This window comes from Piliocolobus tephrosceles, chromosome 7 (genome assembly GCF_002776525.5).
Source record: "Piliocolobus tephrosceles isolate RC106 chromosome 7, ASM277652v3, whole genome shotgun sequence".
NCBI classification, from domain to species: Eukaryota; Metazoa; Chordata; class Mammalia; order Primates; family Cercopithecidae; genus Piliocolobus; species Piliocolobus tephrosceles.
Genome location: NC_045440.1, coordinates 136,580,824 through 136,605,462, shown reverse-complemented (window position 1 = coordinate 136,605,462; position 24,639 = coordinate 136,580,824). Strand labels below are relative to the sequence as shown.

The 24,639-nt window shown below is 45.2% G+C and overlaps 1 protein-coding gene across 1 annotated transcript in view; it reads right to left on the bottom strand.

The window, feature by feature from the left end:
• TG (thyroglobulin) overlaps nt 1-24,639 on the bottom strand; it is a 272,355-nt gene that overhangs the window by 113,477 nt on the left and 134,239 nt on the right. Inside the window, exons 36-40 of the mRNA XM_023223651.2 lie at nt 11,836-11,970; nt 10,179-10,343; nt 5,944-6,163; nt 4,265-4,358; nt 1,797-1,956 (exon numbers count right to left, since the gene is read on the bottom strand). Coding sequence (XP_023079419.2) covers nt 1,797-1,956; nt 4,265-4,358; nt 5,944-6,163; nt 10,179-10,343; nt 11,836-11,970 — 774 coding nt within the window. The remainder of the gene's footprint in view (nt 1-1,796; nt 1,957-4,264; nt 4,359-5,943; nt 6,164-10,178; nt 10,344-11,835; nt 11,971-24,639) is intronic.

Here is a 24,639-nt window from a genome sequence, read left to right as displayed (position 1 = left end):
AGGCTTGGTGCACATCAGGAATGAGTGGGGCTGGGTGTTCTGGAAGCTTCCGTTGCCTCCCTAAAGGCTGCCCCTGCCAGCAGCCAAAATGAGTTTGCTTCTCCAGAAGCACATGAATTCTCAACAAGATTACACTCTGTGAAATCATAATCCCTCGCCCACTGAGGGACAGATGACATATGGAAACTCTTTTCTGTCTAGAAATGCTCTAAGCCAACAAGACAGCCATGTCTGAAAAAAGCTCCCCAGGCCCAAGCTCCTTGGGGCAAGTCCTGATGTCACCGCCTCTAGAGGAAGGGGCTACCAATGGCATAAATTATGGTCTGTCTTGTGTTCACACAGAGGAAGGCAAACCCAGGCAAAGAGATTTCCCTCTTCAAAGAGGAAAATAAACTCATGTGTGAATAATTCTTTAAGCACTCTCCAAAGAGCTTCCATAAAACTCCAGTCACCGTATTCACTTCTCACCACCACATATACGTGAAAGAGGATGGGGATAATTCTCCTCTTTTTACCACCAAGAAAACTGGGATTTAGAAAGGCCAAATGAGGGACCCAGGGTCTCTCAGAGCCAGGAAAGGGGAAACTCTGTCTGTCCTTGGATTCCCAGCCAACCCTGCTCCCCATCAAAAAAATCTAAAATCTCTTTCTCATTCTCATCTACATCGACATCTGGTTGCATTTGCCTTAACTCGTTGCCCATTTCATATGTCTCGAATCTTCTTAGCAGCACCCAAGGCCTCACGCCATGTGGTCATCCAGGCTTCTGCTCATGCTGGACGCCGACTCCACACATTCACACACATTCTAGTCCATCTGGTCATTCTGACCACTCTATCTTCCATTCACCCACCCATACTTAGCATGTAGGACATCTCAGATCTTAAATGAGACCCTTGAGAAACAGAGATGAAGCAGTCACTATCCTCGAAGATGTGCAAAACTCAAGTCTCTGAAAACCTTTTACGTGTATTACCTCATTTAAGCCTCATCGTAACTTTAGAAGTCAGGTAAAATTATCCCCATTTTACCAAGGACAAGACTGAGACTGGGTGAAAGGAAAGGTTTTGTCCGAGGGTCCACAGCCAGAGGTGGCCCTGGGCTCTTCAGATTCCAAGGCCAGTGAGTCTGCCCCAACCACTGCAGCTGACACATTCCCTGCTGCAGGTAGTAGCTGGAGGAAAAGACATGGATGGAGGATGTTTGGGTTGGTCCAGGGCTCACTTCAGCCCTAGTAGTCAGTGGGAAAGATGGAGGTCATAGACGGGGTGATCAACAGGTTTGTGATAGGGGACAGTCCATTGGTCACAAGTGAGGCCAGTATTAAAAGGAGGTGAGAATCTCCTTATTGATACAGCCCTGATTCCAAATCAGATGGCTTCCCTGTGGGCAGAAGAGCTATATAACTCATCCCCTAGGGTTGCTCAAGGCAAGTCAATTCCTGGCCCTGCTGTTCCCTGACTGTATAATTTTAAGCCAGTTTCTAATCTTCTTGGGCCTCAATTTCCTCTTTAAACTACACACTCACACATACGCACATATCGCAAGTTAAGACCTGTAATGGACTTGGAGCAGCGCAGCTCAGATATGTAGTAAGTTATCAATAAATGGTAACTGTTATCCTTGTCTATGGGTGTCAGTATCCCTGGAGGGTCTCCCGAATGTGCTAAAATTTCCACTGTGTGCCTAGTTTGGCTGGAGGAGGAGCAGGGGCAGTGAGGGGATGGGTCTTGGCGAAAAAGGGCCTGAGCCTTGGCTCAGGGGGTCAGCAGCTCCCACCAGAGGCAGCAACTCACCAGAACTCAGGAAGCCGAAGACACCCACTCGGTAGCTGGCAGTGACCACGATGAGGTTCCCAACAGCAGCCAGGAAGGACCCGTCGATAGCTGGCCATCCTTCACTCCCCTCCCTGTCCATGGTGTTGTGGAAGAACACCAGCACGGATGCATTTGGGGCCTGTGGGAATTGGAGAAACATGAGGCTAGAGCGTGGAGAAGGCACCTTTCCCATGCTTGGAGCCTAATTCTTGGTTGACACAGGACTCCTCTGGCCAACTCTGTGGCATACTTAGCCCCATGCAGTGGACAGAGTTGTGTCCCTCCAAATTAATACATTGAAGTCCTAACGCCCAAGACCTCAGCAGTTGCCTGTATTTGGAGATAGTGCCTAATGTGGTAATTAAGGTAAAATGAAGTCATATTTGTGAATCCTAATCCAACAGGACCAGTGTCCTTATAAGAAGAGGGGGGATCAGGACACAGGTACAGAGGGTAGGCCACAAAAAGACACAAGGAAGAGAAGAGGAACATCTACAAGCCAAGGAGAGGAGCCTCTGAAGGAACCAATCCTGCAACACCCTGATCTTGGACTTCTGTCTCTAGAATTTTGAGAAAAATCTCTCTGCTGTTTAAGTCATGCAGCTTGCAGTGCTTTGTTATGGCAGCCTGAGTAAACTACTAAACCCTATTCATAGAGAAGGAAACTGAAGGTCACAAAAGGTGAGGACACTTCTCCCACATTGCAGAGTGAGCAGGTGTCAGGGATGGCAGCTCCCTGCAGACCTGGAGCCCATCTCATGGTACCACACAGTCTTCCAGCTCCCAGTTCTGGCCCATGGCTTATTCTAAAAAAGCATTCTGGGTCCTTGGCATCCCTTGGATGCTCTTTGACTAGACCCATCTTGGTAACACAGAGTTAGAGTTTGGTATGCACTTACTAAGAGCCAGGCACTGTGCCAGGTGTTTACAATGAGGTCTCAAACAGTTCTGTGAAGTTAGCAGATTCTTATTATCCACATTTTACAGATGAAGAGGCAGAGGCTTAGACATGTTAAATGGTTTGCCTGAGATCACACAGCTAGGAGGTAGCAGAGCTGAGGGTTTGGAAGTAGGCTGACCCTATCATATTAGAATCGTGTGTCTGAGCTGGAGATCTGAGGCCCCACTTCAGGCCATGGGATATGCAGGCACCTGGTAACTCATGCTCTATCCAAGGTCCTGTGTCCTTGTGTCATCACCACTCCACGTATGATGGTCTCAGACAGACACACAGATGTTTCTACACAAAGGTCCCCTCACAAGAGCAAACACTGCCTGAGGACCTGCCCCCATAAGTGCTGTGCTAAAGGCTCTCGCCTAGAGTGTATCATTTGATCTTCCACCCAAGGAGATAGAATCTGTGGTGAACATAAGCACCCCACTCTACAGCTGTGAAAGCAGAGGTGCAGAGCAGTGGAGTCACTCATTGAAATGCCTTACAGAGAGGAAGGGGCTGACCTGGAGTCTCTTCTTCTGTGACATTCCAGCTCAGATGCCACCACTTGGTGGTTGTGGATTCTTCAAATATGAGGTCTTTTTAAATGCCACAGAGAAAGACCAGCTTGAGTGGTCTTGAGTTCATTTGTCCTGTTCTGTGGGACAGATCAGTGAAGGGGCCCTGTACTCCCTCCTAAAAGTGCCCTGACTCATCTATATTGGGTAGCTTACCAACAAGGGAAAAAGCCGTTTGGCTTGTGGCTGTGAGGCAAGGGCAAGGCACAGAAGGAAGGGGCAGTCCTCAGCTCCTGCCTCAATGACAGCCACAAGAAGTGTCCAGGAGGCTGGCCCCTTCTGTGCAGGGCCTGTCACCTGGAAACCAGGTACCACCCATCTGGACTGAGGCATCACTGCTCCTCCCTCAAGGTCAGGATGGGACCTGGACAGCCCAAGGCAGAAAAAGCCAAACTCTCTGTTACTGGGAAATGCCCTAAGGAGAAAGAGCACTGGCTTTGGAACACGGCGACAGGGATGAGCCTCCACTCTGCCCAACTGAATATGCTTACGTGACTCACTTAGCCTCTCTTAGCCCCAGGTCTGCACCTTTAAGATAAGGGTAAATATATCATTCTACATTTTTCTGTCGATCAGTTGATTGATTGATCGATCTATTTAATCTATCTATCCTCCTAGAGTGAATGTGAAGACCAATAAAATCACAGATATAAAAGTGCTCTTTAAACTGCAAACAACTTCCACAGTCTTCTTCCTGACACTATGAAAAAAACACACACTCATGGCCACCACTCACTTGTTCTAGCCACGAGCTCTGAGGACCAACTGACCAAGTCCACACATCACTCACTAGCTGAGTGGCCTTAGGCAAATCACCTAACCTCAGCTCAGTAGGCCACAGAGGAGGAGACCGGACTCTGCTGGCCAAAGTGGGGACATTGGATTTCTAATGGGACAGTCTTCAGGGCAACCATAGCAAGTGCTTCTGAACTCACCACATTCTGAGGGATGAACACATTGAGATACAAACAGTCTTCACTGACTCCAGGAGACGTGGATGTTCGGGTGCCTGGCTGCCAGCAGCTGGCCCTGCAGATACAGACTGGGTGACTTCCAAGACATGCTCCATCACCACCCCTCCCCACCCGCCACCATGATCAGAGCCCACTACCCCATTCCAAAGCCTGGCATCCCACCAGCTCTGCAGAAATTAGGCAGCTTCAGGAAATGGGAGTGGCAGTGAATAGAAGGAATGACAGAGTGCCCACCACTCTCTGGCCACTGGCCTGTGGAAGAACATTCCCCAGAGACAATGCATCAATTTAGAGAAGGCTGCTGATGCAACAGCTTGAGATGAAGAAGACAACGATGAAAACCACTCAGGACCTTGGCCCTTCTTTGCTCCAAGAGTGCAGACTCTCTTCTGGAGGGGGTGACCTACCTACTTTCTACACCAGTACAGAGTCCTGCAGTGCCAGTTTGAGCATCTCCCAGTATAAGAGCTGAGACTACAGCTGTGATCATGTCTAATGGCAGCACAATGGTCATCTACCCAATGAGTGACTTGGCTCATCACCCAATCCTCACTAGCCCTGGACTACAATGACCCAAGCTCTCAACTACTCTGCACTCAAAACCTATGTGACTCTATCACTTCATCTGTCAAATGGGTACATCCTAACATGGTAAGGCACTTTAATTCATGCATATTTGTTATTTTTGTTTCCCAGCAGTGGAGCAGATGGAAATCCATGCTTTTCCACTCCCACAGCCACCATCCTTATGGAGTCCTTATCATCCTTTTCCTGGAGTACTCCAAGAGCCTCCTAGCTCAACACTCTATCTGGTAATGGGCCCATGGACCTGCTCAGCAGCCAGCCATGGTGGTAGTGGGTATGGGGGGGGTGCAGCTGCCTGAGGATAGAGCCATGGGGTACCTGTTGGGAAGGAGATTCAGGTGGGAAGGAGAAGAGCAGCAGTAATAAGTGCTGTTTTCACAGGTACTCTGAGTATGCTTTAATTAGAAAAAAATCACAATATTGTTCTTCAATATGCTTGCTATTTAAAGTGATATACACATGGAAAAGAGGAAAATGAAATTTTCGATGAGGAAAGAAGATAGGATATGGGTGCTTTAAAAAAACTTGCAATTTTGTTCCTAGTGGGAAAATTTTCATTAGCTCATTTACTTTTCCTTCAATTCTGTGTCTCCCAGCTTCATTAAGATCAGAGGTGGCCAAGAAGCAGAGCTTGGCCACTGCAATACCGGCACAAGTGATGTGTGAACCCTACTTCCAAGCTTATCCCATGGGAACTTCTCCTGTCAATTCTTTCACAGCCTCTCTTCCTGGATCAATATCTGGGGGACCTTGGAAGATGCATGCTGAAGAAGTCAGAGCCTCCATCAGCCTGGGTCCCTGAATCACTGCATGGAGCAGAGCATACAGGCCCCTCCATCACCAGATGGGCTTTACATGAGCAAAACAGTGTTAAGTCACTGATACTAGGAGTTTATCTGTCACAGCACTTAATGATACCTTAGCTAATATATTCCATCCTCCATACATTGCTTTATCCACAATGCACTGCTCTGCTACTGAGTCCCAGTTAGATAGATTAGAATGGAGAAGATTTCTCTGAGTATTTACCAATATGTGTTCCACTCAACCCATACCTTGGCTTGCTGGCATCCCAGGAGCCTGTCCAGTTCAAGGGCTCTGGTGCCTGGAAGCGCTTCTCTGCCAGGGGCGGGGCAGCATACGGAACTCCAAGGAACTGGTCCACTTGCTTCCATGAGGTGCCCACCTGAATGGCCTGGGACCTGCCCAGCAGGTGGCCATGGGTGACAATGGGCACAGAAGGTACAGATGCCTCATAGCTGAGCAGAGAGATTCCTGTTGGGAAAGAGAAAGGGGTGAGGAAGGGGAGAGGCCTCAGTGAGTACTCTCTCCACTGGCACTCTGAATGTGCTTTCAGCAAAAGAAAAATCACTGCTTTTTGTACCTTGAAAATGTCAGTCATTTATTCAGACCCCTACAGCTTAAATCTAGTCAGGTTTTCAATGTAAACAAACAAACAAAAAATTGGCAAAGACAGCTGATCTTTATTAGGTACTGAAATGCACAGTATGCAGTGCTAATCCCTTCTATACATGGGTCCAGGCCCAGGACGCCGTACCAGCACCCTGGGGCCTTTTGAAAGAACAGAGAAGCAAACAGCACCCAATCCCCTAGGGAGGCCTGGAGTGCGGCTCCACCTTTAAACACAGCCATCATTTCTGTGGTGAGATGTGTGGGTTACTCATCCTGAGTGAGATGAGTAAAGAATAGAATTTCTTCAGCCACCGCATGTCAGATTTTGCTGCCAAATGAGTTAGCTGCAAACTTACCAAAAAAAAACTTTTAAGACTTTTGGATTTCAGAATTGCAGTGTAGGGGTCGCAGGCCCACATTTACATTTCATTAGTGAGGGAATAGATGTAGAGGTGGAGGCCTAGGGCCTGCTAGGATCACAGATGATATAGGGTGATGTAGGATTCAAAGCCACACCTTTCTCAACCCCAGCTCTGACCACACCCCATGCGCAAAAGGTTGGGGCCAGTTCAGAGCTTTGCCTCTCTCTGCGTCACGGGTGCCCTGGGTGCCCCAGCTTGTGAGGCAATCCCTCCCATTTTTTCATGTCCAAATCCCTCCTTGCCCACAAGGCCAACACTGGTGCCGCCTGCCATGCCTCCCACCCCACTCCATGCAACACTAATCGCCAGCGACATTCATCGGTTTCTCCGTAGCCCTATCTTGTTTCCTTGATGACATTTTCTTTCATTCATTGATTGATCCAGTAAACTTTTGTTGGGCCCAGGCTCCGTGCCAAGTACTGTTTTCAGGAACTTAAGACAGGCCTGTGTGATGCCACACAGGACTCAAAGCCCTGCACAAAGGAAGCAGTGAACACTCATGGAGAGATACTTCAAGTGTGTGTGAGAAGTCTCTTATTTCTGACACGTAGATTTGGTCTGCTCAACTCCACTCTCAGCTGATTGAAAGACAAAACCTTTTTGCTTTCTCTGCAGCTCCTTCTATAAAAATATGTATCTATTGCAGTGGTGACTAAACAAGACAGTGCAGAGAGGAGGCAGACAGACCTGCAGACAGACTAAGAGGCGGACAGGCAGACAGAAGTCCATCTACTCTGCAGGAGCTGTGTATCATACAGAGATTCTTAACTGGAAGTAATTTTGCCCACAGGGGACATTTGACCACATCTGGAGACATGTTTGGCTGTCACAGGGGTCAGGGAAAGATGCCACTGACATCCGGTGGGAGAGGCCAGGGCTGTTGTTACACATCCTATAGTAGGTAGGACAACCACTGCTCCCACACATATACAACAAAGAATGCTCCAGCCCCAAATGTCAGCGGGTTCTGAGGTTGAGAAGCCTGGGTATCATGTCTGAGTGTCACCATGGTGAATTGGTTAAGGAGTCAAGCAGATCTGGGTTTTATGCTTATGGAACAGCTAGTTACTGGAAAAACTTTACAGTCTTTCTGCCTATGAAATGGGAACAATAGTGTCTCCTACAACACAACAATGTCAGGAATAAATAATAGTACCTGTAATGTTCCAAGCCCAGTGCCTGAAAAATGGCAGAAATCCAACACACAAGTAAATGAATGAATGAATGAATGGAAGGAAAAAAGGAAGGAATTGGTGGGGGTAGGGGGACACAGGGAGAGAAAAAAAGAGAAAGAAGAAAAAAAGAGCAAATGAAACCTTCTCTGTTGCAGAAACATTGGAATATGAGTTAGAACTCAAAATGGAAACTTGGGCTGGAAAGAAACAGTTGCTGTTTTTTAATCTGACTTTAATCACAAATCAAGGCTGATGTCACCCCTACAGTTCCTCCTCGCAAAACTTCCTGTCACAATCATAAATCAAGGGGTCTTGGGCAAGCACTCAGGACTGTGGCTGCTAAAGTGCTGGAACCTCATTCTACTATGCAGCAAACAGCCACATTTTATGTACGTGGCATCATCCAAAGGCAGGAGCAAAGCCAGAACAAATATAAAGGCTGAAGAATTTCGGGGGAATGCAGGCCTGCTTTCCCATGGCAGTGGTATTCAGTCTTCCCTTCAGAGACTGCCCAGTGAATCTCCAACTCAATGAGATCAAACATGGGGAAAATGTTAGATGTGAGGTTATCTCTTTCACATTCTTTTGCAGAAATGATAGATTCTTTCTAGAATACCCACAGAGGCCGCGTGACTACCTGGGTTAAGAAAATTATTGGTGGCCATGTGTATCAGCTGTCAACAAATAATGGCTGTGTGAAAGTTGAGACACCTGTAGATGCGTATGTGCACACTCGGAAGTGAGCATTTCCTGTTGAGTTTTAGTCATGCTGAAGTAATAGAGAAGCAATCTAATCTGTGTTTTACAGAACTCAAACCTCAATTTAAGTCATTTTTCAGCAGAACTACCACACAGATTGGCTACACTGTTGTGAAATATACTGTTATAATCTATAATCCCAGCACTTTGGGAGGCCGAGACGGTTGGATCCCTTGAAGCCAGGAGTTCAAGACCAGCCTGGCCAGCATGGCAAAACCCTATCTCTATTAAAAATACAAAAATTAGCTGGGCATCGTGGCATGCATCTGTATTCCCAGCAAGGCATGAGAATTGCTTCAACCTGGGAGGCAGAGGCTGCAGTGACCTGAGATTGTGCAACTGCACTCCAGCCTGAGTGACAGAGTGAGACTCTGTCTCAGAAAAAAAACTACATAGCTTGACTAAATAATATAAATGTCCAGATAAAGAGAGGAAAGACTTGCAATTGAAGGCCTGACAGCTCATCACATAGCAATCAAGGCATTCTCAGGTCTGGAAGACACTCTTGTGGTCTGAAGGCTAAGGTTGAGGAGGGGGCGGAAGAGGAAGATATCTCTGGCATCAAGACAGAACCAAAGGACTATCAATGCTCTAGGACAGCATGGGGCTAAATCTGCTGCTAGTTGGTTTTGTAAATAAAGTTTTATTGGAACACAGTCACATCTACTGGCTTACATGTTGTTTATTGCTGTTCTTATGCTACAATAGCAGCTGATTAGTGTTAACAGAAAAGTATGGTTGTAGAACCTTGCTCTAGAAGACAAGATGGCAGATGTAGCTAACAACTTAGCAGTCATTAATTTCATTCAATAAACATGTCTAGTTGGGGAGGGGCTTCCCCCAGATGCCCAGTCCCTGTTTCCTGTTCTACAACTCTTAGCAGTCTTACTTAGTGATGGATCGATGGCTGCTCCCTCTTGCCTTGCCTGGAGCCCCAGAACCAACACAGTATGTGACATGTGTTTTAAAACTAAACTCAGCTGGAATAGCTTCTCTCTCCAAAGTGTTTACGATGCGATAGTTAGGCTGCATGGCTTTGTGGGAGTGGACTGCATGTTGAGATAGGTGATCTGGCTCCAAGTTCCAGCTCCATCATCATTAGCTGTGTGAAATCACAGAGTTAACTTAAATTCTCTGGGCTACAGCCTTCTGATTTCTAAGACAGAGATAAAGCCCTTATCCTGCCACCACACAGGAGTGGTGTGAGGACCAAATGAGATAAGGCCGGTGAAAGAATTCTAAACTATAAAACCATAATAAAAAGTGGGCTTTTTAATTATTTTACTAAGAAACTCCTCAAAACCAAGATGGCTCTATAACTCAAAGGAATAAATGAATAAAAGTGATACAGAAGTAGGAATTTTTTCTACCTTCCTTCAGTCTACCTCAGGTGAGTGCCACCTAGCCCAGAACTTTGGCCAACAAAAGCCACTATCCTCCAATTCACCATGTGTTTAAATAGTCCCTTCCAGCCAGACCCAGTTTCCCAGGATGGCTGCAAAGGCATAGGCTTGGGCTTACCTGGCTTCCGATAGATGTGGGTGGCCTCTTCACGAAGCAGAAGTCGGCAGTTCTGGCCCTGCAGACTATACGTGCAGCTTTGAGTATCAGCATAGAATATACATCTCACACCCCCAGGTTGGGTCTGCAGAGTGGTGATGAGACAGTCCTCATGTTGGGAACATTCTGCAGAGAAGAGGGAAAAGAGTGATGCTTGGGCCTCAGAGATGTTACTTCACTCATGCATCCATCCAGTCATCCATCCAACCATCCACTCATCCACCCTTCCATCCATACATCCTACTATCCAATCATGCATCCATGAATCCATCCATCTATCCAACCATTCATCTATCCACCCACCCACTCATCTACTCTTCCATCCATCTATCCTTTCATCCAATCATGCATCCATGAATCCATGAATCTGTGAATCCATTAATCAGTCATGCAATCACTCATTTATTTGAGCACTACAATAAATCCTAAGCACTGTATCAGGGGATGGAAATAAAATGGTAGCAAGGGGAAACCCAACCCTCTGATCAATCTACTTTCCATGCAGCATTAAGGTCTTTTTTGTTTATTTAATTTATAAATGTGCTCTTGTTATTTCCCTGCTTAATATATCTCCATGGCTCCTCATGGGCTTAAGGACTATCTCAAACAAGGGTCTCCATACTCCAGGCTTTATCTTCAGCCCTGTCTTCTTCTTCTGTCCTTCAATGCCTCCTCAGCTGGCACCATACCAACTGTTCAACCAGGGACCATGCCCTTTCCCATGCATGTCAAGTTCTGCACTAGACAATTTAAACTATATGACATTCAGTCCTAAGAACAGTTCTGAAAAAGTACTGTTGCATTTGATTGGTCAGGTTGTTGACAGCCTAACAGCCCTATTTATACCTCAATTTCTGTGAATGGTACCACCCAGACATGTGCAGTGCATAACCTGCATATCTGTACATGGTGGTCCGATCTGCAAGATATCCATAGCTTTGTGAATATTATTATCCAACCTTGCAGAGAAGGAGATTTATGGAATTCATAGAACCTCAGAGGGGGTTAGAATCTTGGCAAGGGTATAAATGTTATCTGATGTCTGCCTCTTTCAGAAGCTAAAATTCTTTGTAGAACATTTCCAACAAGTGGTTACCTAGCTTTTGTTTAAATACCAACAATGACCAAAAACTCTTTAAAGGAATTATGCATCTCTGGGCAACTTTGCCTATTAAAAAGTTATTCAACTGCATTGAAAAATGTCTCCTAAAATTTGAGTTTTACCAAAACAGTAGCTCTTAGCTGTATCCCACTGGCCAGACAAGTGCACTTCCTCCTCACCACAACAGCCCACCTGCTATCTGGGGTCAGCTGCCAGAGCTGCCATGCACGTGCATCTTTCCTGCCTCAGACTAACCCACTAGATCCTTCTTCTGATCTTCCTCTGACCTGGGTTTATGTCCCTTCTCTTCTGGCTGGCATATTCCCTTGGACACCTTGGCTGCCCTGTGGAGTAATGAGGAGATTTCACCCAGGTCTTCTTCCCCAGGTTAATCCCTTACTTCCAAGCATCCCAGGTTATCATGGTGTCTCGCGTATTTTTCTAAGGTGAGGACCTTGAGCAGCACTTGTGTGAGGTTTTGTCCTACCCTTCCTGGGGTTTGGAAACTCCCCTTACCCGACAAACAGAGGTCTCGGACAGCAGAGAAATTGCTGGTGGTAGCAGTGCTGACATGGGCAACATCAAAGTGCCTAATGGATGGATCAACAACCACTGAAGAGAGGGCCAGGGACTGCCATGAGTCCAGAGAGACTAGGAGAGAAGGCAAGGGACAGTTACATGCAGTTGTCACCTGGTGAGTAATAAAGATGGCCGTGTATTACCCAATATCCCCAAAGGCAGCCTCAGGGGCATCCTCCTCATGATCTCCATTCCTGTGCAATCCTATAGCTTGATCTGTCTTTTCATACTACAAGTGTTCATTACATTATTTATGAGCCAAACTCTGTGCTCAAGCCTAGGAATACAAAGGTTGAAAACAGAACGAAACAAACAGAAAGCATGGCTGTTTCTATTAAGCAGCTCGTAGTAGAATAGGAGAAAAGTTGAGAAGAAAAGAAAAACATTATGATATAATTGTTACAAAGCAACAGTTAGAATAATACAAGGTAATAACGATACTAACAGACATACCAGGTTAATCATGTGGTACTATGTTCAGGTCTTTACAGACACTACATCAGTTGCTATCAGTTGCTTTCTGTAGGGGACACTGTGGGGTGCCATCCAGACCCCCTTCAGGACTGAGACCCCACCGCAGGACCAAGGCTCTCATTTCCCCAACTGTTGTTAAGCTGACGACTGGCAGCTCCCAACTGAGTCTCTCTCCAGGAATTGCCTTTGATCTAAGAGAACTGCCTCCCCTTCCCCAGAGATAGCCTGCATCCCAACACTGTCCATGTGGGTAGACAAAGGTTCAGACCCCCAGCCTCAAGACGGAACAAATCTGAAGGGCCAGCCTAACTTTAGAGCTCACTGGAAGATCAGTGGGGCGATCATTTGATTTGCATCAAAGTTCTTCTTCCTCTGGCCAATCCTGCCCCTTACTTCCTTCTATATTCCAAGCACACTCTGCACCAAGCTTCTTGCATGCAAATCTCCATCTGAGAGTCTGCTTCTCAGAAAACCCCAGTGAAGACATCTTCCTTTAAATATGAAGAAGATAAGACACAAGAGGCTAAAATGACCAGCTTGTGAGGGCACTGTTCCTGCTCAGTGGGACAGGATTGGAGCTGGCCTTTCTATCTAGTGAAGCTTGTGCCCTTCAACCACTCTCCGGTGCTGCCTCCCCAGTCCTGTACATAGGACATGGCTGTCTCAGCACAGGGGAGGGAAGCACAGGTGTAGCAGCCACAGAGATGGCTTGGGCAGAGGTGACGAGGTGAGCTCGTCCCATCTGGTGCAAGGGCCATGCCCAGAGCCAGACTGAGTGAGGGGGATTCTGAAGAGTAGGCTTAAGTTTCCACTTAAGTTTCCACTGAGACAAAGGACTGTGAGTCTAGTCAATGGATGTATCATACTTTCCACAAATAACACTGAAGAGTCTGAAAGGCTGCCTCCCAAGATAGGCTTCCATGATCATTCGGAAGCACTGATTCCAGAACACCTCTGGAGAGATGTTCAGTGGGGCATCAGTGATCATTAATAAAGAAAATCTCTCTCTCTCTCTCTCTCACATACACACACTTTCTTGCTTGCTTTTGTGTTTTCTTCTTTCCTGTTTTCTTGCTTCTTTTCCTAGAAGACCCCAGTAGTGTGTCCTTTAATAAATATTTGGTAGCATTTACCTTGTGTTAGCAGAACACTATGGCGATCTCCAGCATAGCATTTTGAAGGTTACAAACCATATTCACTTCATCATCATGTTTGATCCTGACAGCACCCAAATGAGGGATTGGGTAGGGGCCCTAGTGACTCTTTCACAGATGAGGAGTCAGAAACTCAGAGAAGTTATATGACATTTTTCAGAACACGGAGCTGGAAAATAACTAGGCCAGAACAGAATCAGACATCTTGGCTCTAAGTCAATGCTCCTTCTATCCTGTCTGAGTTTCCTATGTAGCTGAGCACCTTTTCCAGAACATGATCCCCAGGTATGAAAGGGTCTTTGCCTTTGATAACACCATGCTTTTAGCTATACAGGGAAGCTTATAATTTTTATCTTAAACCTGTCTTTGACAACCAGCACCCTGGTGGAGAGTTCACTAAAATTAGACTGGTAAATAAAGCAGCAAAACAATCTAGTGCCATGTTTTGGTTGCTCAAGCTGCTATAACAGAATACCATAGACTGGGTGGCTTAAACAACAAACATTTATTTCTCACAGTTTTGGAGGCTGGAAGTTTGAAAGCGGGGACCAACATGACTGGGTTCTTGGTGGGGGCGATCTTTCTGGTTGATGGATAGCTGTCTTCTTGCTGTATCATCACATCGCAGAGCAGAAAGAGCAAGCGAGCCCTCTGTTGCCTCTTCTTAGAAGGGCACCGACCCCATCATGAAGTCTCTCCACCCTGATCAGACCCAAAGGCCCCCACCTTTTAACAACATTCCATTGGAGGTTAGGGTTTCAACATATAAATTTGAGGAGGATGCAAGCATTCAGTCTATGACATGTCTATACTTTTTTATGTAAAAACAAGAAAGAAAAAATAAGAGAGAGAAAAGATTTATCCAGAGAAGTTGCCAAATAATGTAACCAGTTTCATACAGGCCTGGCAAGAGGAAGGTAAACCTCCATACTCTGTCCTGGAGCAGTGGGTGCCATCCTAACACTCAGGAGCTGAGTCTTCCTGAACTTGGGACCTGGCTTGACTGCAAGAGATGCTGGGTTTTCATTTTCTTAAGCGTCCTCCACATGTTGCTATTTTCATGGTCAATATAAGGGGCATTTTTGCAATGGGACCAAACTGAGCTGCATATTTTTAGAGAGTAAGAACACTGCAATTTTAGAGAAGCTCTATGAAAGGGTTTTAGGGATGGACTCACCAATTATGGTCTTAAAATGGAAGCTTTGGCCACATTCCGTGTTTAAGTTGATGTCTGGGAGAAAGCACTGTAATTAAAGAGTGAATTTCATCTCCGAGTGAAAGCCAGTTCATCTGTCGCCATTCCAGGGCCCGAAGTCAAGTCCTGCCATGCCCTCCACCTGCCACTGTCCCCAGGCCTGCATGAACCCCTGGATGAGCCACTGCTTCTGTGCAGAATCCAACATCTGGGAGGTCCACAAGCATCTCATGAAAATTCTGAGAACAAACTCTTTGTGGAGGCAGAATGATGATGCAGCAGGAAAGTTGGGGCTCTTGGTAGCATTTTGTGAGAGTTTACTATTTGCTAGGAACTTGCAACACTGCTGCATTTAGTATTCATGACAACCAATGAGGTGGGTACTGTCACTGTCCAAGTTTAGAGACAAGGAAACAGACGATCCAGTAATACACCCTTTTGCTTAGCCAATCGGCTTAGCCAGTGTTAGCATGGCTAATTAAGTGGTAGTGCCAGCTAGGGCTGGAGCCAGCTCTTGCAGGTATAGAACCCAGAGTTAGTACATCACAGACTTCCCCTCCAGATGAATGAGGTGGTAGCAGCTTCCAAGCTCACCCAAAGTGTCTTTTCCTAAAAAGCAGAGTCTATGGTTTATTGATTCATTTTTATTTTTTTTTTCATTTTTCTATTTTTAGTTCATAGATTGCAATGCTAGTGTCATTTATTTTAAAATATAATCTCTCCTTTAATTCAAAATGCATGCTTATTGCATCGTAAGTACTTATCTATAAGTGAATTTGTTTTGGTGGGTGTTTCTCCTTTTCCATAAATCTCTTTGCAGATCCTGGCTCTACCCCCATCCTGCTTAAACCATAGTCACTCTGTATTTTACCATCAAATGTGAAAGTCTCTCCACATTATTTTGTTTTGTAAAATATCTCCTTGGATATTCATTCTTTTGGATAAAATTTACCATTTCAATGTTCGAGAAAACTTCGTTGGGTTGTTACTTGGCATGATCTCAAAGTTAAACACTAATTTGAGAGAAAAATTTTTAATTTGAATGTTATTTAATAGCATACTTAATATTTGATGCCATTAAAAATAGAATGTGGTATTATTCCCTTATATTTTCAAAATGGTTATTGTTGACATAGAGAAAAGCTATTTAGTTATGTGTTTATATTTTCTAACAGGACACCTTACTAAACTCACCATCAATAAAACTCACAGATGTGGGTGAGACAAAACTGGTTCAAGACATTCTTAGTGGGGTATGGGCCCCTTTACTGACCCGGAGTGGCCACCTAGACTGCTTTGTCTAAAGACTCGACTAGAAGATTCCTAGTTCTCTGTCACAATACTTCAGGCTCCCTTGACACTACTTTCCTTAATAAACAAAAAAAAAAAAAAAAAAAAAAAAAAGAACTTCTAAATTAGACATCTTTCCAATAAATATCTCATTAATATGTGCCTATGCCTTTAATTGTCTTTAATTCCATCATAAAAATTATAAACTCAAGTCCTGTTTTTATAGTCTAAAATTATAAAGTTCTATCCTTGTCTAAAATTATAAGTTTGAGTTCCATCCTAAAACAAATCCTGATCAGGGTAGAGTCCCAAATATAATTTAGACTTGAGTTCTCCAAAAATGAAGCTAACACTAAAACTCTACATCCACTAAAATACTCAATCTGGTCTAATTCTAGTTTTTGTTTGTCTATCTGGCTATATTTTTGGTCTATATAACAATATTTGGCCCAAGAAAAATTAAAGACTTTAATGGGCACAACAAAAGCCTTGTAAAAAATCTCCAAACTAATTGATCTACATACTCAATGGAAACAAAAGGACTCCATAAACTTAAAAGAAAGAATTAAAAACACATTAAAAAAGTACAAAGTCAACTCTTGTATTTTCTTCCATCCCCGTCTCTCCTTCCCCTTCTCCTGGTCTTACTCCTCCTTCCAGCTCCACTCCAGTCCCATGACATTTCAGATTTAGCATAAAAATAAAATACATAATTTTAAAGGCCTAAATTAAAAAGGCTCTGTCTTTTAAACTCTGCCTGCTTTACTAAACTCTTGCAATAAAAAATAAATCATCCCAAACTAAAACAACAAAACACCAGACAGCCAACTTCCAGTCAACATTCCAACAAATATCTCCCTGGGTGACAGGAGTTTACTTAAAAAAAATTAACATGAAAATGGCCAAAATAAAATTCTCAAACTTTAAAACATGCCAGGTTTTCTGAGATTCCAACCAACTACAGGTTATGGCCCATTCTAATACACATTTTAAAACCACAGGCCAACTCACATTAAAAAATTCAAAATTGAAATCATGATTCAAAAAACTTACAACTAAAAAATTAACATTTTGTCTTTTAAATTATTTGTCTATCTATTTTTTCCTGTTCAAATCTACCGACTTTTCTACTAATATCAAAATAAAACTGACTATTCATAATATTAATAGGCTCTTTGTTGCGTGGTTACTTTGAAAACAGGACCAAAACTACATTCTGGTCTAGCAAGTATATGCCTCCACAGGGCTGTAGTTTGGGAACCTGTGATATTAACTAAGTCAGCTGTGTATCTTTGTTCTTTCAATTGTGTATTCATTCAACAACTGTTTACAGGCCTCCTTTGACACTTCAGGACTGTACCTGACAGCCAAAGGTGGCAGCCTGGAAAAACAGTCTAAGAAGCCAAAACAAGATGATTCTTACCGTCCATCGTAGTTCTCGAACTTGGGTGAGCATCAGATTCTCTTGAGAAATGTGACAAAAATTCCAAAGTCCAGGCCCAGTTTTCACGTCAAAGAGCCTGGGCCTCTGTAGTCTATTCACTTTCCTGGTGATTCTGACACACATCCAAGTTTGAAAATGACTGTGGTCTCCAAGACATCCTTTTTGGTTTTGGTTTTGTTTTGGCCATGGTTGCTGGAGACACAGCTTAGGCTAGTGAAGAGACAGTTCTGAGTTCTAAACCTCACTCAGCTTGACATGTGTGTCCTCAGGCAAGTCCCTTAACTACTCTGAGCAACTCTAATCTTAAAGATCTTTGGGTTACGTATTGCCCTTGTTCATGATCTCTAATAAGCATAACGTCTCTCAGTAGATGACACATGGACCATTGCCTTTGTGGGGTAAATTAATCCATCAGCACCTTTGCTCTGAGGCCCTTGGATCCAGGCCTCAGGAAAGGAGTCCTTTTCCTCCAGAGCAGGGAGAAGATGGAGCAGGAGGGAGAGGTGAGCCAAGAGGAAAGCCAGACAGGTTGGCTCCTACAGAGCGACTGTCCTGCCTGGTAAGAAGAGATGCCCCTCCGTGCTCACTGGCATGCTCCCTAGTGGTATGAGACCACACAGCCCTCTGCGCACCTCCGCGGGAGACAACGCTGGTTAGAGAATAATGTCAGGGTCCCCTTATATTGCCAGAAACCAGAGAAGAGTTGAACACACCCAGCAGCTGACACTAACAATCGGCTATGAGTGTATGTCAAAAATGAGACACAGTAAAGCAGCCAGATCATGCTGTGTGACTTTGGGCAAACCACTCCCCTTCTCTGAACCTCAGTTTCCTCATCTGTAAAATGGGGATATTAAGAGACCGTCTCTCCTAGGGTCATAACCACAAATGAATGAGTTACTAGATGCAAGCTGCTGCCCAGGGGAAATACTCAGCGAACACAGCCACCCTCACCATCTCTGGGTCAAGCTACTTGGTTCCTGATGCGGTTTGGACACCGTCATTTCAAAATAACAGGGCTCTCAGCCTGGATGGAAGTACCAGGGGTGTTCTTTAAGGGGCACGGGAGCCCAAACTACTGTCAGTGATGTCCCCACCAAATATCTCACTCCTGACTTCCATCTGACCCCTCCTCCCCTCGCCCCACTGTCCCCCTGTCCCCCTGTCCCAGGGCAGCTTGCTTCCTGCCCAGGAGGGCCTCCACAGTCTCTCACCTCCTGTGTAGTGTGCCTGCGTGTGCCATGGGCACGGCCTCAGTTTTCGCGGGAAACTTGCTGCTGAATTGCAGCAACATCTATAAACATCAGCAGTTCAAGGTTTCACGAGCTTAGCATGTCCCAAAATGAAGCCATTACTGTCCCCCAGTGCTCCTTTTCACTCCTACACTGTGTTCTTTCTTTCCTCAGGGAATGTTTCCCACCACTCGCTCCATTGTCCAATCCAGAAACCCTATCACCCTTGCTGCCTCCTCCCAGTGGAATCTACGTGCTCAGCCCCTCTGGGAACTATCTTTTTCTTTTCTACCTGGTTCTGGCCTCATCAGTTTCACTGCAGTTACCACATAGGCTCCAAAAAAGGGCCTCCTGATCATGAGTCTCAGTCCGCTCAGGCCATTCTCATGCTGGTGCTGGGATAACCATTCTAACATCCGCATCTGGTCACGGCACTCACCACTTATGGTCCTCCAGGGTACCAGGCCAACCTGTGGTTGGCATGGTCAGTCACTCCAGCTGCATTGCAACCCTCCACTTTTACAGGGTGGTCCTGGGTGCCCTCTACTCTCACCCACTCACCAAACACAACACACAATCAGAAGTGAAAACAATATCGATTTACTACGTAATTTCAGTTACTTATGTTAACTCACATTGATCTTCATAACAGAGGGGGACGCTGAGGCACTGGAGGAAAGACCACAGGATACTCCCCCAGATCATAGACACACCACCTAAGGTTACAGAGGCATCATTCAAGGTCACAGACGTGCCCCCAGGGTTACAGAGGCACCCCCAAGGTTATAAACGTAGCCCCAGGTCACAGGGCAGAACTCAGCTGAGTTCCTACCAGCAGGGCACAGGGACTGTGCTTTTCTTCTGCTGTGCTATAGTCTTGGACCTCCTCATTGAGGTGGTATTGCCAGATCAGCCCTCATTCCCAGCAGCTAATAGGCACCTTCCCAGCCCTTATCCAGCCCCACAGCATGGTGGTTAAAGGTCCTGGTGGCTCTTTCAGTGAGCATGAGTAGCTCACCAGCAGGCCCTAAGACCTTGGAGGAGAATATGCCCTTGGAAGTAAGAGGCCCTGCGCCTTCCATGGGCAGAAGAGCAACAGTGGCCCTGAAGGAAGAAAGACTCATCAAGGTCACACAGCCTTTTTCCTCTGTTGCCAGATAGACGAGCAATGAATGCTACTGTCTGTTTAGCAGGCTGGAAGTGCTTGAAAAGTCATGTAAAGATTATCTGGTTCCACCTAATGGTACTCCATTGAGATGAACAGTCCTAACCCTATTTTATAGGAGGGAAAAGTGAAGTTCACAGAGGGCCGCTGACTTTGCCCAAGACCAAACAGCTGAAAGGCAGCAAGTCAGTATTTGCACCCAGGACAGCCCTATGTGGTGATATCCCCCTGCAAAACAGAGCTGCTGGGGGGAGAGGGGCAGAGGAGACGGAAGGGTCTGGGAGGGATGATGGGGGCAGCTTGGGCCACCCCACAACCTGGAGGCAGCACGGCTGCAGCCTCTGCACAGGCGGGCCTCTGGGTGACATGGAGGCACTTCTATTCCTTTCTAGAAAGCACCGTATCCCCTTTTTTAAAGCTTAATTTTTATTTTTAATGGACAAATTATAACTATACATATGTATGGGGTATAATATGAGGTGATGATATGTGTGTATGGTGCAGGAGAATACTTTTCTGAGATCCATTGCACAGCACAGTGACTACAGTTAACATACTGCACATTTCAAAACTACTAAGAGAATCAATTTCAAATGTTCTCACCACAAAAAAAAGTATCCGAGGGATGGATACGTTCATCTGATTGATTTAATCATTCCACAATGATTCCCTTTTTTAATGGATGTAAGTAGAAAAAAAGTTATGCTAGAATATGTTTGAAATTTTCCACTGATATATAAAAAATCATTTTTAATTCTCCTTTCTTCCCTCCTTCACTCTCTCCCTCCTTCCTTCCCTCCTTTCTTCCTCCCTCCTTCCTTCTTCCTTTCTTCTCTGTTTTTTAATTTCTTCCTTCTCAGACATCAAAGGAGAAAATGTTTATTCCAAGGTTTGTTTTCAGCTGTTAAAAATTGCCAAAAAGCCTTTCGGCTGGAACCACCATCTTCCAGTAATTCGCCAAAATGACAAACACAAAGGGAAAGAGGAGAGGCACCCGGTATGTTCTCCAGGCCTTTTGGAAACATGGAGTTGTTCGTTTGGCCAGGTATACATGAGTCTGTAAGAAAGGTGATACTGTCGACATCAAGGGAATGGGCACTGTTTAAAAAGGAATGCCCCACAGGTGTTCCCATGGCAAAACTGGAAGAGTTTAACAGTGTTCCCCAGTGTACTGCTGGCACTGTTGCAAACGAACAAGGGCATGATTCTTGACAACAGAATTAATGTGAGTATTGAGCACATTAAGCACTCTGGGAGTCCAGACAGCTTCCTGAAACACATGAAGGAAAATGATCAGAAAAAGAAGCCGAAGAGAAAGGTACTTGGGCTCAACTGAAATGCCAGCTTGCTCCACCCAGAGAAGCACACTGTGAGAACCAGTGGGAAGGGCCAGAGCTGCTGGAACCTATTCCGTGTGAGTTCATGGCATAGTAGGTGTTAAAACAAAGTAAAAGACCTCGGACTGTAAAAATGTTTCTCTTCATTGAGTAGAAGTGTGATGTCCTCTTCCCCAAAGAAACATTTAAAGCAAATTTTAATTGTGTCTGAATTTATTGTGTAATGTCTTTGCTATTCAAATTTAATGTGTTTCTTGCTGAAAGATGTGAAGTGGCTTATTGAGCAACAAATTAATTGCTTAGAAATTGGCCAGATATTATTTATGAAATATTTGTACTGGTTTAAAGATAGTCCCACTAAATCATCATGGAAGAAATAAAATAATTTACATTAAAAATTGCCAAAAATAATTACACATCACTGTGGGGCTACATGCACCCCGCAGGCAGAGGTCTGCCACTCGCTGGCGGGTAACCACAGGTGAGCTTCTGCTCCGGCCATTGCCTTTCTCATTTGAAAAACAGGTGGAAAATGCCTCCAAGCAAGCATTTTTGTATCAGATCCAAGGGCAGAAATGTCAAACAGTAGCAAATGCCTGACACTCTCTCCAAAGTTCAAATAATCACAGACCCATCCCATTGATTACATAAAAAGATCACATGACTTTCTTAGGACTCATCAAGGATAAAGATAACAGTGAGTCTAAGCTCCAAGGCATCCAAAAGCCTTCAGGATCGTCACCCTTCTTCTCGCAATCAAAACCAAGAGGAATTTCTCTCAGCTCCTCAGTACTCATCAAGTGATTGCTTCTGAATATGGAATAGCTGGGAAACGGTTTCCGCACCTGCACAGGCTGGCTGGGGTAAACCGTGACATTCTGAAACTTTCAGGCAGGAAAAGCCTTTCAGGCCCCAGAAAACCTTCATGATCCCTGTGATATGCAGAATAGAAGCGACTGAAAGCTGCCTTGGAGGCCTGTACAGCCACAGGGCACTTGCTGGAAGGAAGAGCCCAGTGCACATCCCAGCCTGTCGTCATCGGACAGAGACCACATTGAGATATCCTGCTTTCTCACCAGAGACCATCATTCCAGTGAGAACCACGACATAGTGACCTATGTTTGTCCTTAACAGCATTTATCAAAGACCAGATGTTCCTCTGATAACAGAAGGAAAAGAAGACAAAATAAAGACACCCTTGTAATTTTGTGATTATTTGCAGAATGAAAATGGGAGGAGAGCTGCTGGTTGGTTCAGCATTTCTCCAGGAGAAATTCTTTACACTTGCAGCAGACACCCCTGGGCCTCTTTTAACATTCACAACCCTAGAAAAATACCCAGACATCCTGACCTCTCCATTCAGCCTCCAAATACTTACTTTTGAGCTCTTCAGTGAGCACACTTTCATCTTTAACTCTGCAACTCAGTGCTTAGCAGAGGAGTGACCGTCGGTGTCATGGGTTGAACTGTGTCAACCCAAAATTCATACATTGCAGTCCTAACCCCTAGGTCCTCAGGATGTGACCTTATTTGGGATAGACTCTTAATAGACATAATCAAGTTAAAATGAGTTCATTAGAGTAGGCCTTAATCCAATGGTGGTCTGGTGTCCTTATTAAAAAGGGAAATTTTGACAGAGACACTTGCACAGAGGGAAGATGGAGTGAAGAGGTGCAAGGAGAGGGTGCCACCTACAAGCCAAGGGGAGAGGCTGGGGACAGATCCTTCCCACGGGGATCTTGGAAGGAATCAACCTTGTCTACACTTTGATCCCAGACTTGCAGCCTCCAGAGCTGTGGGAAAATGATGTCTGTTGTTGAAGCTACTCAGTTCGTGGTACTTCATTATGGCAGCTGCAGCCAAGTAACAGGATGAGTGTGCACTCGGTGAGAGCATCCACTCACTGATTCACAGAGGGCCTGCTCCGCCCCAGTGCCGCTCTCCAGCATAAAATGCTCATCATACTGATACTTCCCACCCCATCGCATGCACATATTCAAATGGCTCACAGGGTTGAAGTATCTCCTGTACGAAGCGGCACAGACAGAATGCAATGTGCTCTATGTGTCGTCGCCTTGCATCTACATGCAGCTGTCCGATGTGGCTCTTCTGGTCACTCCGTGGCATTGCACGTTTTAAGGAAGGACCCCCTGGGACACTCTGCCTGGCCAGATCCCAGCTCTGCCTCCTGCCAGCTCTGTGACTTGGAGTAAATTATACTCTAAGTCTCAATTATTGGTCTTTTGTTTTCATTTGTGAACAGGAACAGTTTTACCACCTGAACTGTAAAGCAGAGCTTCTCATACAGCCAGAGTCACAGTTTGCTACTGATCCTTCCAGCCTGTGGGAGGGCAAGGGGTGGAGGGAGCTAGGGTTGGTCCCATCTTCCCATCTGCTTACCCCAATGAGTCATGCAGTTGTCAACATCCCCTGTGTGTGCCATGGCATGATAAATCAGGAAGCTCTGGGCACAGGCTCAAGGCTGAATGGAGCCATGCAATGCCTGCAAACTGCTTGGCACAGCCATACTCACTAACATTTGTTAAGGATTTGACCTCCCATACATCAACCTGCAGAGCCTGAGCTCTCGCCACTGTCTGCATTGTTGAATGCATGATGGCATTCTTGCCGTCACTTGTAAAACAGGGCTTTTTCAACCAAAATTTAATAGTAAGAGTGAATAGTAATAATAGTGATGTTACAGTTGCTACCCCCTCATCTTCCTGGAAAGAAATGCTGTCACATCAAGATGGTCCCACAGGGGGATGTAGATCTGGTTGTGTGACCCAGGAGGACCAGAAAAGACCCACACAAATGATTGACGGACATGGAAGGAAGGACAGAGAAGATGCAAGCCTTCAGGACAGGGGTCAGTGAGTTCCTTCTGTAAAGAGCTAGATAGTAAATATTGTAGGCCTCACCAGCCACATTTGTTCCCAGCTGAATATTCTTCTATTTTTTTTGCACCCCTTTAAAAATGTGATAGGACTATTCTTCACTCCTAGGCTATACAAAAACAGGCTGCAGGCTGCAGGCTGCAGTTTTCTGACCTCTGACCCAGAAGGCAGATATGAGACACAGAATGAACCCAGTCGTTATGCACCTCAGTGGGTGGGGAGTCCACACCTGGGAACCAAAAATCCTACAGGCAGCTTGACAAGGAGTTTGTATGCTTTTTTCAGGAATAAGGAGCAATATAAGGGATGCCATCTGGAAGGCAAAACATTGAAATTTTATGACCTGCTGATAGTGGTCCTTCCTAACTGGGGAAATGAATGTCCTTTTGCAAAATAATGAGGAGAATAGATTCTAGTTGTTTTTTTTTTTTTTTTTAATTATTCTTATTTGATAGGATGAAAGGGCAGTAACCACATACCTTCCCCGAGTCAAAAAGCAGAATGCCAGTCCACCTGTCCTCTCTGCACCATCTTGGTCTTTCTCACTCTTGTC